This window comes from Sus scrofa, chromosome 17, assembly GCF_054392235.1.
Source record: "Sus scrofa isolate SSC_HxYL_T2T_F1_AM1 chromosome 17, Sscrofa_HxYL_maternal_Yorkshire_Landrace_v2.0, whole genome shotgun sequence".
NCBI lineage: Eukaryota > Metazoa > Chordata > Mammalia > Artiodactyla > Suidae > Sus > Sus scrofa.
Window position 1 is genome coordinate 6992668 of NC_139399.1, and position 16197 is coordinate 7008864.

At 37.9% G+C, this 16197-nt stretch overlaps 1 protein-coding gene across 1 annotated transcript in view; it reads left to right on the forward strand.

Annotated features, from left to right (window-relative positions):
- The window catches only part of LOC110258846 (ankyrin repeat domain-containing protein 26), an 82677-nt gene that overhangs the window by 59056 nt on the left and 7424 nt on the right, over nucleotides 1-16197 (forward strand). Inside the window, 6 exon segments of the mRNA XM_085004472.1 lie at nucleotides 989-1059; nucleotides 1403-1496; nucleotides 3382-3494; nucleotides 5122-5251; nucleotides 13449-13612; nucleotides 13909-14146. Of these exon segments, the coding sequence (XP_084860598.1) occupies nucleotides 989-1059; nucleotides 1403-1496; nucleotides 3382-3494; nucleotides 5122-5251; nucleotides 13449-13612; nucleotides 13909-14146 (810 nt within the window).

Here is a 16197-nt window from a genome sequence, read left to right on the forward strand (position 1 = left end):
CCAATGGATTAACATTTCCTCTAACAGTCGTGTAAGTCATGTACTATCAATCAGTACTACTCAATCCAGGTGCTATTTGCATTGTAGTCCATGGTCACTGACCAGTGAGTAGTACAGAGAGGAAGTAAGTTATAAATTATTATAAGTGGAAAAAAATAGTAGTGGGTTGGTGGAATTAGCGTAAGTCTTTGAAGTTCTGGGCATCTGCTCTGGGCCTCAGGCTCCCCATTGTCCGCCACTTTCAATGGTATGAAGAGGGATTTCCATGTGACTTGTAGAGAAGACCATGTCCATTGGCATGCTATCTGCCTAAACATTAAATTGTTTAGAACATACGCTATAGCAACAGTAATAATGCTAATTGCAAACACTTAGCACTTCCTATGTGCCACCTGCTCTTCTAAGTACATTATATGCATTTCCCAATTTAAGCTTCCCAACATTCCAGTGAGGTAGATGCTATTATTATCTCCATTTTTCAGATGGGGGAAACTGAGACAGACAGAAATGTAAGTGGTATGCTCAAGGGCACACGGCTAATAAGGGGTGGGATTGGGACTGAGAACCACACATCCTGGCTCCTGTGTAGATACTGTCCAACTAGACCAAGAGAATTTCATAATCCCTGGACTGGCCATGGTCACTCACATAGGTGGATATTTAATGTTATAGTTGATATGGAACTTGGAAGACAAAAATATAAATGTTTATTCTAAGGTAATTCTCTGACTTTCCCCCTTTGGCCAGTTTATCAGTGTGTATACGCATTTGATAAAATTGAATTTAAACCATGTTGTGTTTTAGTACTAGAGGAGAGGTCAGTGACTGGTAAAGGACCAGATGGCAAATATTTCAGGTTTTGTGGGCCATAAGGTCTCTGTCATAACAGGTCAGCTCCATTCTTATGGCACAAAAAGTAGTCATAAAAGACAGAAACGGGTGAGGGTGTATTTGTAGGTAAAACACAATTTTGTTTTCTTTATTTTAGTTGCAAGAAGCACAAGAACTACATATAGAAGCTCTGAAGTGTGCTGAGGAGACCCAGGATCACATGCAAAAGTACAATAGAGCAGCACAGAAAATAACTTGAGTATAAGTATAAAGCAGATAAGCAGTATAGTATAAGAATTATATCAGGAAGGATAATAAAGAATGCATCGTTGTGAAGCTGGGTAGAAAATTCAGCTTTGGGGTGTTTTGGAAGGCCAAGTATGTCCCCATTATTTCTAAGTGTTTCACATGATCCACGAAACACAACTCGAAAATTGGCATGATTGCCAAATCATCTACTTTTCAAAATTTTAGAACTTACATAAATGACTCTGTAGACATTTGTTTACAAATTGTGAGGTATTTTTAAAATCTATGTATGAGAATAATTATTGTAAAATACACATTTTAGGCTTGAAATTCAAACTGCCAAGTTAAAAGTGATGAACAAAAAGCAAGTTGCCAAAACTGAACAGCTTCGGAGAAACTCACTAAGTACAAGTTTGGTAAGTTAGTCGTCTAATTCCTGTCATACTGAAAAGGAATTTTAATTTTACTACTAGTAGTATGGACGGATATTTTATAAAATAGGAAATGTCTCATTGACAAAATGTATTTATTGGATTTACATTGATGCTACTTACTGCTGTAGCATAATTTCCCTTTATCAAGGACATTAACTGAATTCAGAAAGTTAGTGATTTTTGTGGTAAGATTTTAAATAAAAAAATGTGCCAGAGCTCCCTTTGTGGCTCAGCAAGTTAAGAACCCAACTAGAATCCATGAGGATGCAGCCTTGATCAATGGGTGAAGGATCCAGTGTCGCCATGATCTCTGGTGTAGGTCTCAGCTGCAGCTCTGATGCACCCCCTAGCCTGGGAACTTCCATATGCCACAGGTGTAGTTATTAAAAAACAAACAAACAAACAAACAAAAAAACAGGTACAGAAAGGTTTAGGACTGAACCTCAAGGGTTACTGCCATGTAGACAGGAAGTGGGCTTAGAGAAGCATGGTTTCAGCTTATCAGTTGCTGCAAGTAAAGCAGGATCAAAGAGTAAAGGAAAAGGTCATTGACGACACTCAGAAAATGGTGAAATTGCAAGGCAGACGATCAGATTTTCCTAATTAACTCGGAGTTCAGAATTCTCTCTTGGTGTAGCAATTTAAGGATCCAGCATTGTCACTGTAGTGGCTTGGGTTGCTTCTGTGGTGCAGGTTTGATCCCTGGTCTGGGAACTTTGACGTCCCAGAGGCACAGCCAAAAAAATCCTGTTTTAGGGTAAAAGAAGGGAATAATTGATGAAAATCTGAATTTGTGAATGAGACCATTCACTAAAGAATGCTAGAATCCAACGGAAGGGGAGAAACTTAAAAAGCTGTAAGAATCAAGGAAGAGTTATATTTTTATATGCTGTATAGAAAAGACTTCAACTTTAAAGAGAAAAATAGCTAATGAAAAAGGAGGGGAGTTTTCTTGTGGTGTAGCAGGTTAAGGATCCTGCATTGTCACTGCAGCAGCTTGGGTCACAACCATGGCTCAGTTTTGATACCTGGCCCAGGAACTTCCACATGCTGCAGGCCCAGCCCCCCCGCCCCCCCAAAAAAAGAAAGCAAAGAAGAAACCAAAACTTATGCAAAGAGGCTTACAGATGACATATCTAATCCCATAGCCATGTGATCCTAAAAAGAAATGTAAAGGGAATTGAGTGGGAATTTTTCAAAGATGATTTTAGTAAGATGTGATGAACAAAACCTGGAGTATTATGAACTATGGATGAAAATGTTGCCAGGGCATGTTTAGAACTGAATTGTAAATATAACTACTTTTTGAAAAAGATTTTTATCAATACTAGTCTTTTATGTGTCAGAACCTCTGTTTTTAACACATAAATTTTGGCAATTTCAGTTTCAGAAAATGAAGAAATCATAAAAATGAAAAATTGGTTGTTTTAAGAAAAGTCATTATTTCTGCATTCTGTACTTGTGACATCAAGTTTATGAACTGTGGTTCACTAGAAACACTTATGAACTCATAAGAAATATGTAACCCTAACCCCAACCTTAACCCTAATCCTAACCCTAATATATGTGCATATGTATATATTTATATGATATATAATATATGTATTTTTCAGACACTCTCCTGGCATATGGAAGTCCCCTGGCCAGGGATCCGAGCAGCACAACAGACCTACACAACAGACACAGTAACACTAGATCCTTAACCCATTGTACCAGGCAGGAGGTGAAACCCACAGCTCTGCAGAGATAACATCAGATCCTTGACTTGCTGCACCACAGTGGGAACGCCAAAAAAATAATATTTTTAAGAAAGACAAATAAGTGTCTAGATAGGAAAAAATAACTTTGCTTAATTTATTTTTCCAAGTCTGAGCAAGAAAAGGAAGAATTACAGCAACTTATGGAGTTAAAACAGTTTCTGGAAAGCCAGTTGGATCGGCAAAAGAAGAAAAATGATGGATTAGAAAAAGAGATTACTGGGTAAAATTTTAATATTTTAAATCATTTCAATGATTAATTATTATTAAAACCTAGAAACAAGCACATTTTATATATGCATTTTCATAATTAAAGAAATTTCCCTTTTGCAAATGTACTGTGGAAACTAAAAGCACAGTCTGAAACTTTTCCAGTGTCGTACTATTACGCTTACACGCTAAGGATTTCCAAAACCGTCAAGACAGTGCCTGTTGCTTATAGTCACGCTAGTCTTCATTGTCTACCTTGAGTTTTTATTGTTGCAGGATATCCTTGCTCTTTTTGGTGATCTTCCTTCTTTTAGTAGTGTTCTTCCCCTTCAGCATGCAAGTATTTTAATATCTAAAAACCCATCTGTGTCATGTGTAATAACATCAAAGTTTATCTTGATTTGGCTTATATTTTCTTTCTGCCCTTTGAGTTAGAAAACATACATACAAATATATATATAGTTATGTATTTGAAGTATGACTTAAAGTACAATAATCTCAGTGAGCATGTTTTGACCACTCAGAAAATAAAGAAAAGACTAGCGTTTCCCAATGTCTGTGAAGCCCCCACCCATCTTCCTTTCTGTTTATTTGCTGTGTACACTTCACCCTCAACATCCCTGGATTCAACCAACTTCAGAAAAAAAATTCCAGATAGTTCCAAAAGCAAAACTTGGGTTGGTCTCAGGCGGCAACTATGTACATAGTACTTACATTGCATTTACAACTATTTACATGTAATTGACATTGTACTAGGTTTCAGAAGGGATCTAGAGAAGACTGAATGTGTGTACTTGAGGATATGCAGGGTATATGCAGATACAGCACCATCTTGTAGAAAGGACTTGAAGATTTCAGCATCCACAGCATATGTGAGGGCATTGGAAGCAAAACTCTGTGGATACTGAAGGTTGATCCTACTTAGGGTTGAATCTACTGATTCTCAACAATGTTGTTTTCTCATTTAACTTTCTCTGTGTCACTTTGCATATTGTCAACATCTCACTAACCAAGATTTCCAGATCTCTTAAAACAGTCTTGAGGAGCCTGTTACACATTCTCTCTCTGCTGATTTTCCTTCTTCTAAAGCCTGGCAGGTTTTTTCCCCTCAACTCAGACTCCAAAGATTTTTCTCTCTTGTTTCTTTTTTCTATTTTGAGTGAGTGACTTGATGTTTTCTGTGTGTACTTTATTTTCTGCTTGTAGGCTGTGATCAGTAGGTACCCAAATGTATTCTTCTATCTTTTCTAAACATTCACATATAAGTTTGTTCTTCCTTCACCTTGGGTGCTAATCTCTGATGTATTCCCAGTATTTAATAAGATACTAAGTTAATGTTTCATATTAACATACTAAAAATTGATATAAATACCTTATTTATAAGAAATCTATATGAATTGTGATATGTACATACCTCTACTAACACTTTACCTACTGTGTATGTTTGTAAAATTCTTGATGTTATTTATCTGAAATTATAATTTAGTTATATTTTCAAACAATATTAGATCAAATAAATGAGAAAGGATCATAATTTACAGGATTGTTTATGTTATATGATAGAAGATATATCTGTTTAAGTCATTATTAATTATTTACTCTTAAAGAACTTGACTTCCTCATTCTATACATTTCTGCAGATTGAAGGAATGCTTGGAAATGGCAAGAAGGGAAGTAAATGAAAATGAAAAAGGAGAGCCTAGTGCCCATGGTGTTGTAAAAATCAATCCAACTGAAATGGATATTCAGATAGATACGCTAAAACATAAGGTAATTTGTATTCAGTTTGGGGGCCCAAAAACTCTTAATTTGGGGAATTATAAATCACTCGGTACTTTGAGCAGTGAACCACAGATTTTCCCTTCAATCTTATAGATGTAGTATGAGTAAGACAGACACCTTTTTTCCTATGCAAAAGAGCACACTGTTAATTCTCTTCTGTCTTGAATGCTGGCCAGTGCTGTGAAGTTGAACAGCACACCATTCTTGACCCCAAAGCATCAGCCATTTTTTGGTGACAGCTTTATTGAAATATAAAATATTCATTTAAATTGTACATTCAGTGACATTTAGTGTATTCCTAGAGTTATACAGTTGTCAAATCAATTTTAGAACATTGTCATCACCCAGCAAAGACACCCTATATCTTCTAGCCAACACCCTGTGCCAGCGTCCCCTTCCCCACTCTTCCCAAACCTGGGGAACCACGACTCTCTTCCCTGTCTCTGTAAGAGGATCTGCCTTTTCTGGGTGTTTCATATCAATAGAATCTCACAAGGTGGGGTCTTTTGTAACTGCCTTCTTTCATTAAGCATGTTTTCAAGGTGCATTGATTTTGTAGCAAGTTATTAGCACGTCCTTTCTTTTTATTGCTGAATATTACAGCATTTTAGGGACAGACCATATTTATTTATCCATTCATCGGGTGCTAGACCTTTGAGGTGTTTCCACTTTTTGGCTATTGTTAATAATGCCAGTGTGAACATTTATAACATAATACCAGGTTTTAGTATAAATGCATGTTTTCCTTCCTTTTGGGAATATTCTCATGACTGGTCTTGCTGTATCATGTGGTAATTGTTTAGGTTTTTGCGGAACTGCCATACTGCTTTTCAGAGTGGCTGCACCATTTTACTTTTTTTTTTTTTTTTTTTTTTTTTGTCTTTTTGCCATTTCTCGGGCTGCTCCTGCGGCATATGGAGGTTCCCAGGCTAGGGGTCCAATCAGAGCTGCAGCCACCGGCCCACGCCAGAGCCACAGCAACGCGGGATCCGAGCCGCGTCTGCAACCTACACCACAGCTCATGGCAACGCCGGATCGTCAACCCACTGAGCAAGGGCAGGGACTGAACCCGCAACCTCTTGTTTCCCAGTCGGATTCGTCAACCACTGCACCATGATGGGAACTCCCTTTTACATTTTTATCCAAAGTGTGTAAGCATTTCAATTTCTATAAATACTTGTCAACACCTACTGTGACCTGTTGTTTTGATTATAGCCGTCCTAGACAGTGTGAAGTAGCATCTCATTGTGGTTTGGATTTGCATTTTTCTGATGACTAATATTGTTGGGGATCTATTCATGTGCTTATAATCCACTTGTGTATCTTCTTGGAAGAAATGTCTGTCTAAGTTTTTGCCCACTTTTAAATTGGATTTGCTTTATTACTGAATTGTAAGAGTTCTTTTTGTATCCTGGTTAACAATTTTTTTTTAACCAGATGTAGGATTTTCATGTTTTCTCGCCTTCAGAAGATTGCCTTTTCAGCTTCTTGATGGTGTCTTTTGAAACACAGAAGTATTTAATATTGAGGAAGTTCAGTTGATCTATTTTTTGTCTTTTGGTGTCATATCTAAGAAATAATTGTCAAATCCAGTCATGAAGATAACACCTATGTTTTCCTCTAAAGAATTTTGTGGTTATAGCGCTTGGATTTTGAATTAATTTTTACATATGGTATGAGGTAGGGGTTTCATTTTATTCTTTTCTGTGTGGATACCCAGTTGTCCCAGTACCATTTGTTTAAATGGAATTACTTGTCCCTCTTACTAACAGTCAACTGACGGTAACTGTGAGGGTTTCTTTTTAGATCCTCAGTGGTAACGCACTGATCTGTACGCCAGTGTGCCAGTGCTAAGTGCCAGTACTGTCAGATTTTAAGGGGAGTCTTTTCCACTCATCCTTCAGGTTAATACTTGTTTGATGTACTATTAGAAGGTGAATGTAGTGGGATGATATTTAACTACTGCTGTGGAGATTTTCTGCTTCTGAAGGAAGTGTGGCTAGCTTATTAGGCCTGCTGACTCCATGTCATGATGGAAAGTAGGCTTACAAAGATAAAGTCCATTTCTCTTCTGCCCTCTATCAGAACTACTTCTCTAACCCAGTGCCTCCCACTTCACTCCAGCTTTTATCAAATCCTAGTCACAGGATCTGCTGCTTTGGTCCTCTATGTGTGCTCTTATGTTTAACTCATTATAATTCATAGACTCATCCATAAACTTCACCATCTGGGAGGAGGAGATTTAAGTCTGTGCTGTCAGCTTTCCTCGTGGAAAGTCTCTCTAATCCGTCATCTTGCAGGTCACAACTCAGTCCTCTTCTGACTTGGTTCTGGTGTACACCACTCTTCCTGATCGTGTTCTTGGCTCTCAGAACTCAGAGATCCTTGTTTCCACCTCCTTTTACTTCAAAAGAAAGAGATGCAGAGCCGTATCTATAACTAATACATAATTAATGGAATAAATATTTCACGCCATCCAAAGAAAAGTATTCACGAGTGCAGCTGTTAAAAAGTCAGATAATATTGAGAATTCCCTTGTGGCACAGCAGTGGCCCAGGTTGCTACTGTGACACAGGTTCAATCCCAGGCCCAGATGCACTCCCCCAAAAAACACAGGCAATATTTAATCAATTTATCAGAAACAAATAATAAATCCATAATTTGTATTTCACAGTTTCAAAGACTGTTTGTATGATATGGAGAAGCATTGTGGTAGAAATAAGAGGAGACAGTGTTACCTCCTCATGCAGACAAGCTTTAAGTAGAGAGAAAATTGTATTTAACTTAAATACTACCAAAGGACACTACAAATGCTTTACTAGTGAGGAAATTAAAAATGCTTCCATAGGGTTTATTTCCCCCCTGGGGAAAGGAACATGAATGAAGATTGAGTGCTCGATTAATAAATACTCAAAGCTGCCTATCTCTAGAATTTCAGTTACATGAGTTAAAAAGTCTGATTATGAAAAAAAAAGTCTGACTTTGGTGATTATACTGACTATTTCTAGTTGTTTTTCAGGTACTGTATTTCAACTCATGTGCCTCCTTGCTTACAAGTTTTCCTTAGCCTCAATCTTGAGGAGACCTTTTAAGGTAGTGCACGTGCCTATTTATAACAAATTGTAATTAAAGGGCACCCTAAAAAACTTCCTTCTCCATAGTTCTTAAGTGTTTCTTCTACATATCTGCTTCTTCTCATCAGATTTTTCTTCATTGATAAATTAATCTGGAATTTTTTTTTTTTGTCTTTTTAGGGCCAAACACAGCATATGGAAGTTCTCAGACTAGGCGTCAACTCAGAGCTACATACAAATCAGAACAAGCCTATGCCAGAGCAACAACAATGCCAGATCTGAGCCATGTCTGTGACCTACACCACAGCTCTGAGCAACATCAGATACTTAACCCACTCAGGAAGGCCAGGGGTCAAACCTACGTCCTCATGGATGTTATATTAATTCCTGCTAAACCATGGTGGGAACTCCTTAAAGTAATCTTGACATTTATTAGAGTCTTGATTATAGGAGCCCAGTTTCTACTGTATTTATGAGATATTTCTTATCATCATTTTTAATCCAGTTTCCTGTGTATCTGTTTTTCCCTAACAACTTCCCAGAATGTAGTGGCTTAAATGAACAGCATGTATTTTGTTCATACTCTACACTGGGAAGAACATGGCCAGGACAGTGGCCTCTGTTCCCATGAACTTCAGCTAGGGGAGCAAGAAGGCCAGGGGCTGGAATCACTTGAAGGTCTGTTCACTCACTTGTCTGATTGGTGGTGGTAGTGGTTGGCTAGTTTTATGTTTCATCTTCTTTCCTTGCCAAGAGAGAAGCTGTCACTGTCAGCCTCTCCAAGGGCCATCAGTCTTCTCTTAACATCTTGCAATGCCCTTGCATTTTTATCCTTACTCTTTACTACATCATTGTACCTACAGCCAATTAGTTTTTCCCAACTCAGTGTCACAAATGAAAGCCCAGAATTAAACCCATGCACTTACAGCCAACTAATCTATGACAAAGGAAGCAAGACTATGCAATCGAGAAAGGACAGCTTGTTCAATAAGTGGTGCTGGGAACACTGGATAGCCACATGGAAAAGAAGGAAATTAGAACACTCCCTAACACCATACACAAAAATGAACTCCAAATGGATTAAAGACCTAGATATAAGACCAGACACTATCAAACTCCTAGAGGATAACATAGGCCAAATACTCTCTGACATAAACGACAGCAACATCTTCTCAGATCCACCTATCAGAGTATTGACAATAAAAAGAAAAACAAACAAGTGGGACCTACTCAAACTTCAGAGTTTCTACCCAGCAAAGGAAACCCTAAACAACACAAAAAGACAACCCACAGAATGGGAGAAAATCTTTGCAAGTGAATCCACTGACAAGGGATTAATCTCCAAAATTTATAAACACCTTCTGCAGCTCCATACCAAAAAAAAACAAAAAACAAACAAAAAAAAACCCATCCAATAATGGGCAGAAGATCTAAACAGACAGTTCTCCAAAGAAGACATACAGATGGCCAAGAAACACATGAAAAGATGTTCAGTGTCACTCATTATTAGAGAAATGCAAATCAAAACTACTATGAGGTTCCACCTTACACCAGCCAGAATGGCCATCATCCAAAAGTCTACAAACAGTAAGTGCTGGAAAGGGTGTGGAGAAAAAGGAACCCTAGTACACTGTTGGTGGGATTGTAGACTGCTGCAGCCACTATGGAAAACAGTATGGAGATTCCTCAGAAAACTAAAAATAGAACAACCATTTGATCCAGCAATCCCACTCCTGGACACCTATCCAGAGAAAATCATGATTCGAAAAGACACATGTACTCTGATGTTCATTGCAGCACTAGTTTCAATAGCCAAGACATGGAAACAACCTAAATGTCCATCGACAGAGGAGTGGATCCAGAAGAGGTGGTACATATACACAATGGAATATTACTCAGCCATTAAGAAGAACGAAATACCAGCATTTTTTGCAACATGGATGGACCTAGAAACTATCACGCTAAGTGAAGTCAGCCATACAATGAGACGCCAACATCAAATGCTTTCACTGACATGTGGAATCTGAAAACAGGACAGACTGAACTTCTTTGCAGAACAGATGCTGACTCACAGACAATGAAAACTTATGGTCTCCAGAAGAGACAGTTTGGGGGGTGGGGGGATGTGCTTGGGCTGTGGGAAGGAAATCCTGTGAAACCAGATTGTTATGATCATTATACAACTACAGATGTGATAAATTCATTTGAGTAATAAAAAAATGAAAAAAAAAACATACTGGTGATTATTTTGGTTTGTTTTGGTTTCATTTGTTCTCTTATTTTTTGGAAAGTTACAAAGAATTACAAACCATGAGGCATTGTTTGGTTCAGGAAACTTGTGTGCATCATCTCGCTAAACTTTGGTTGGGCCAGGCAAGTGCAACCCCTGCCTTGAACACCTGGGGTCTCTTTCTGGCCTGAGCTCCTTCAAAAGAGGGGTCTGGCATCCAGGGTTAAGGGCCAAGGAGAAGCTGTATTGTCTTTTCCAACCTAGCCTTGCCGTTCACACAGCATCATGTCCCCCATATTCTGCTCAATAGGAGCAAGCCACTTAAGGCTGCCCCACGTCATACCTTTTTTACAAGATGGATTATAAGTTGGATTTTCTAAAACTTATCTTTACATTTAAAAACCAGCCTTATCGATTCACTGGCCACAATTTTTTATGGTCCATCCACACACACAAAAAGACACATGTTCCTACCCAGTTCTCCCACAACTCTCAATTATGATGCTGTCAGGCTCAGGCTCAAGTCCCAGATTGTACCATCTTCATCAGCTACAGATACAGCTGAGGTACCTGGGTGTGGTTTTTAGTGTTTAGCCCCTTGACTACAGTCCTCTCGCTACGAAGATGTGGGAAATAAGGGGTCAAGTTATCTACCACCCACACACCCACCATTCTTGGTCTCTTGTAGTCCAATGGTGGTAGCAGTGTTTTTACTTCCACAGTTCTCTTTAAAACTTTGAGTTTCCTGTGAATGTTATTGGGGTGCATTCCATTGCAAAAGCTGCCCTTACATGAATCTTTTGGAAGCAAGCTCTTCACCTTGAGCTTCCTGTGAAGTTCTCAATTCTTATGCTTTAATATCTTCCATAGAATTTGAGGCAGACATGAAATCTTTCCAAGGTCTTAACAAGGGGATTTACAATCTTGGCTTCATCTGTAGACCATGGTTTCCTGGTGTCACCATAGGTGTGATCTGAGCCCAGAAGCCATTTCTTTATTTTCATTGTATTTCACAGCTGGACACATGGAAGTGCTGTAAATGGGATACAGATATTTGAACCCAGTGAGTCCTGGTTTCTTTATAGTTAATCATCTTTTTGTTGGATTATCTTTCTCATTGATTCACTTTCAAATGTTGCATAGCATGAGTCCCCTTTCCTCTGATTTTCTGTCTCATCTTCTTCCCTTGCCAAGAGAGAAGCTGTCACTGTCAGCCTCTCCAAGGGCCATCAGTCTTCCCTTAACCATCTTGCAAAGCCCTTGCATTTTTATCCTTACTCTTCACTACATCATTGTACCTACAGCCAATTAGTCCTTCTCAACTCAGCATCACTGAAATACCAGTGAGTGCTTTGGTTTGTTTTGGTTTCATTTGTTCTCTTACTTTCTGGAAAGTAACAAGTCTTACAAACCTCGAGGCACTGTTTGGTTCAGAAAACTTGTGTGCATCATCTCACTAAACTTTTACTCTGGGAGATATGATTTCTCCTTAACCCTGTGAAACATTTCTCCTTGGAATGCATGTCAAATGAGCATAAACTATTTGTAGTTCTGAAAAAGGCTTATGGCATTAGAATCCAGATGAAAAAGATTCATTCCTTAGAGTCTTGTTTTCCAAATCTTGTTTTGGGAGCCATTTATTTACTCAGCTCTAAAGAATTCAGTATCCCTACAACTTCCTTAAAAATTATGACAGCTAAGATAAGGGGGAAGTACTAAGAGACTTTTTACTAAGAGATGACTTATAGTCATTTTACAGAGGAAAGATTTGCAATAACTACAGACACATAAAATATAAAATCAAGTGTAAATGTTGTGTAATAGATGATGACAGGAATGCTTTTATTTTTGTGATTCTCAGTGGTTTGAAATTCTACAGTGTAGATAGAATTTTATTGTAACTGAATTTATTTCAAAATGTGATATTGGTTGTGGGTTAAGCTATTCTCAGCCCACTTCCCTCATTCCACTGTATTACTCAGTGTCATTATTATTCTTCACTCTGTCATGTCAGAGTGATGATCCGAGAGCACAGCAGTAAACTGCATGTTCCCAATGTCTACATCTGGATGCAAAAATCAAGTTCTTCAACAGGAATTATTATGTATGAAAAGAACGCAGAAGAGATGTGGACAATTTGAGGAGAATAAACAGACACTGGAACAAGCAGTAGTAAACCTCAAGAGTCACATAGAAATGAATATGGTGGAACGCAGTCAGGTAGAGCACTGTGAACAGGAGATTGAAGAAAGAGCAAGACAGGAGATAGAAGAACAGTTAACAAAAGTCACCTTATTCCTGCAGGTTAATTTATTGATGTTTAATGTGCTGTAATTCACTTCATTCTAAATTACAACATGGATGTATACATTTTATGTGTTTCCTCTGCTTCTCTTCTAATAGTTGGTTTTGTAGATTTCTGAGTGGAAGATGGCATTTTTTCTCCCTTAAATTATTCCAGTTTCCATCATTATTATCAGTAAGTTGGACTTTCAGCTTACAATGATTGAGATGACGAAATCACACCAATTGGTATAATACAAGGCTGTTTGGAGGATAAGAAATTATTGTGATTGAAAACTTGTACTGTACTCTTGGATCACTCATGCAGTGCATTTTTCAATTTTTTAAATTTTAAATTGATCCTATGATTCTTTATGTCATCACATGACATGAGTACTAATATAGCAGCAATCACCTTTAATTTTATACTTCAGATATAATTCAGTTAATATTGGTGATAAACACTTTAAAGCAGAGCTTCTTTTCAACACATTTACATTTGCACTCTCAATCATTGACTCCAAACTAAGTGAGTAAATATACTAGAGTTACTCAGGTTATAATTATTTTTTAAATGTTTCCTTTTAATTTGCTTTAGACACAAACAGCATCTCAAGAAAACTTAGCGCAATATCTGGAATCTGAACGCTCCAAAGAAAACACTTCTCATGAATCTTCTTGTAAAACAGAATTGGAAAAATATAAGCAACTTTACCTAGAAGAATTAAAATTGAGAAAGTCGCTGGAAAAAAAACGAAACAAGTAAGTTAAAACAGAATCCTAAGCTAAGTGCTTTAGAGGCTTTGCCATGTAGACAGCGATATAATTATAAAATTTCTTGTTGGATTTCCTATAAATAGGAATGTTATCAAGTTTAACTATTTTTTGGAAGATGATACCTTAAACCAAAAGGGTCACATTCTGGCTTTTGATACATTTACTTTCTTGATTATGATATTTGCTGTCATCCCTAGAGGGTGCTGTGAAGGCAAAGCTCTACTTTAAAGTGTTTATCACCATCTAAGGAAAATGAAGTGAATGAAATTTGCATTTTGCAGACTTCACAGGACTAATCGGAGGCTGGCTAAAACCTGTGTGAAACGTCTGATGGAGAAAGAGCAGAACAGGTCTTTACCCCAAACATTTACTACAAGTCCTGTCCTGGAGCCACCTGGTGCTGAAAATATTCATAATAGCTCTGGGTTCAGAGGAAATACTACAACAAGAGAAACCTTGTTGTTTTCTACCTCACGTTCACGGCCTTCATTTGACAGCATTGTGACTGCTTTGATGAAGGTTAGTTACGTTATCCTTTCTTGCTTACATTTCAGATTTCTGATGTAATTTGTGTTTTTAATTCTGACTCGACTTAGGCACACTTAGTAAAGGCCATAAATATTTGTGCTAATAAAGAAAACAAATTTTGTAATTTTTAAGTCCCTAGATTTCTCCTTTTAAGAGATACCTATCAACTTTCTTCAATAAATGTAACATTGACAAATTCAAATTTCTTGAAAAGCTGCATTTAAATGCTTTTTTTTTTTTTCTTTTTAGGGCTGTATTTGCAGCATATGGAAGCTTCCTTTGCCGCAGCCGCAGCAGTGCAGGATCCAAGCTGCATCTGTGACCTCCATCAGAGCTCAGGCAACCCTGGATCCTTGACCCGCTGATGGAGGCCATAGATCAAAGCCCTTCCTCATAGATATTAGTTGGCTTGGTCACTGCTGAGCCACAACAGGAACTCCTTAGATGCTATTTTAGAAATTAAATATTATTGCCTAATAACCAAATATATACTTTCAGATGTTTGGCATACTTTATTACAGCTTGGCCATAGTTGATAGTAAGTTTCAAATTCTGTTGCACCCTAGTTTTTCTACCCCTCAGCATAAGTGACTGATTGGCATTCAAGCACTTAACCACACATGGATGTTTCATGCTTAAAGGAAGCCATGATAAAGCCTTTGCATGAATCAAGTAAACTTTAACACTAAACTAACAGATTTAGTTCCCATCGTGGCTCAGTGGGTTAAGAACCCAGCACAGTGTCGGAGAGGATGCAGGTTAAATCCCTGGCCTTGCTCATTGGCTTAAGGATCAGGCATTGCCCCAAGCTGTGGCAGAGGTCACACATGTGACTCAGATCTGGTGTTTCCCTGCCTGTGGTGTAGCCATTGGCTTCAGCTCTGATTTGACCCATGGCCTAGAAACTTCCATATGCCCCTGGTGCAGCCATAAAAATAAAGTAAAATAAAAGGTTCATTTCTGTTTATGTTTTTTTCTTTATTTTTTTTTCCTTGTTGGTGACTCTGCAGCATTTGGAGTTTCTGGGCCAGGGATCAGATCTGAGCCACAGTTGGGGCCATACCACAGGTCAGGCAATGCAGATCCTTTAACCCACTGTGGGGTCCAGGGCTAAACCTGCATCCTGGCATTGCAAAGATGCTCCCCTTCCCATTGCACCAAAGCAGGAACTCCCTCATGTCTGTGTTTAACTTAAAACATTGATCATTTTCTTACATGAAAGTACATTCTTAATTGCTGTTTTGCTGGTGGCATTTTTATTTCAATTTTTATAAATGTCTTGCTGATGAGCAATTGTAGTACATTCCTAAATATATAGTTAAATAAAGTCAATATGTAAACTTTTTAAATGAGGTTCACTTACGTCTCTGTCTTGCCATGACTTAGATGAATGATGTCTAAGATGGCAATGATGGGGCATCTGTAAACTGCAAGGACATTTCATTGTGTATCAATGCTATTAAAATAGCCACTTTGAGCAGTGCCCATGGTTTATGGTTTTGAGGGTGTTTTCATGATCTTCCTGATATGAAGTAGCTTGGGCCCTCCTTAAATGATGTTTCAACTTGTTTCCTCACTTGGCTTCATGTCATAACAAATCATAGAAGAGCAAAGTTAAGATTCTTGGCACTGCAGCTAAGTTGTGTCTGAATGCTTCAGTGTTGAAACTGGACTCTAGGTTACAAAAATAAAATGTACATCATACACTTCAGTCAGTAGATAAGCAGGATACAAACTTAAACTTGTCTCATTAGTTGACACCCCAAAAATCATAACATGCATCATTTTACTGATGAAGATGAACGAGGGTTTGTGTGCAGAAGACGGAAGTCATGCAAGAGAAGAATTGCTGAGGAATTGTATGCTTTAATTTTTTTGGATGAAAGAGGTGTTTACTGTTTAGTATTTGTACTTAAACTGAAAAAATAGTTTATTTTAAACTTAATGTTGTATTTCTGAAGGTTACATAGCTCCCTTGTGGGGCCTTCTTTGTCAAATCATGCTGGAGTTAATAAGAGAGATTAATAAATATTCCTTCAGGA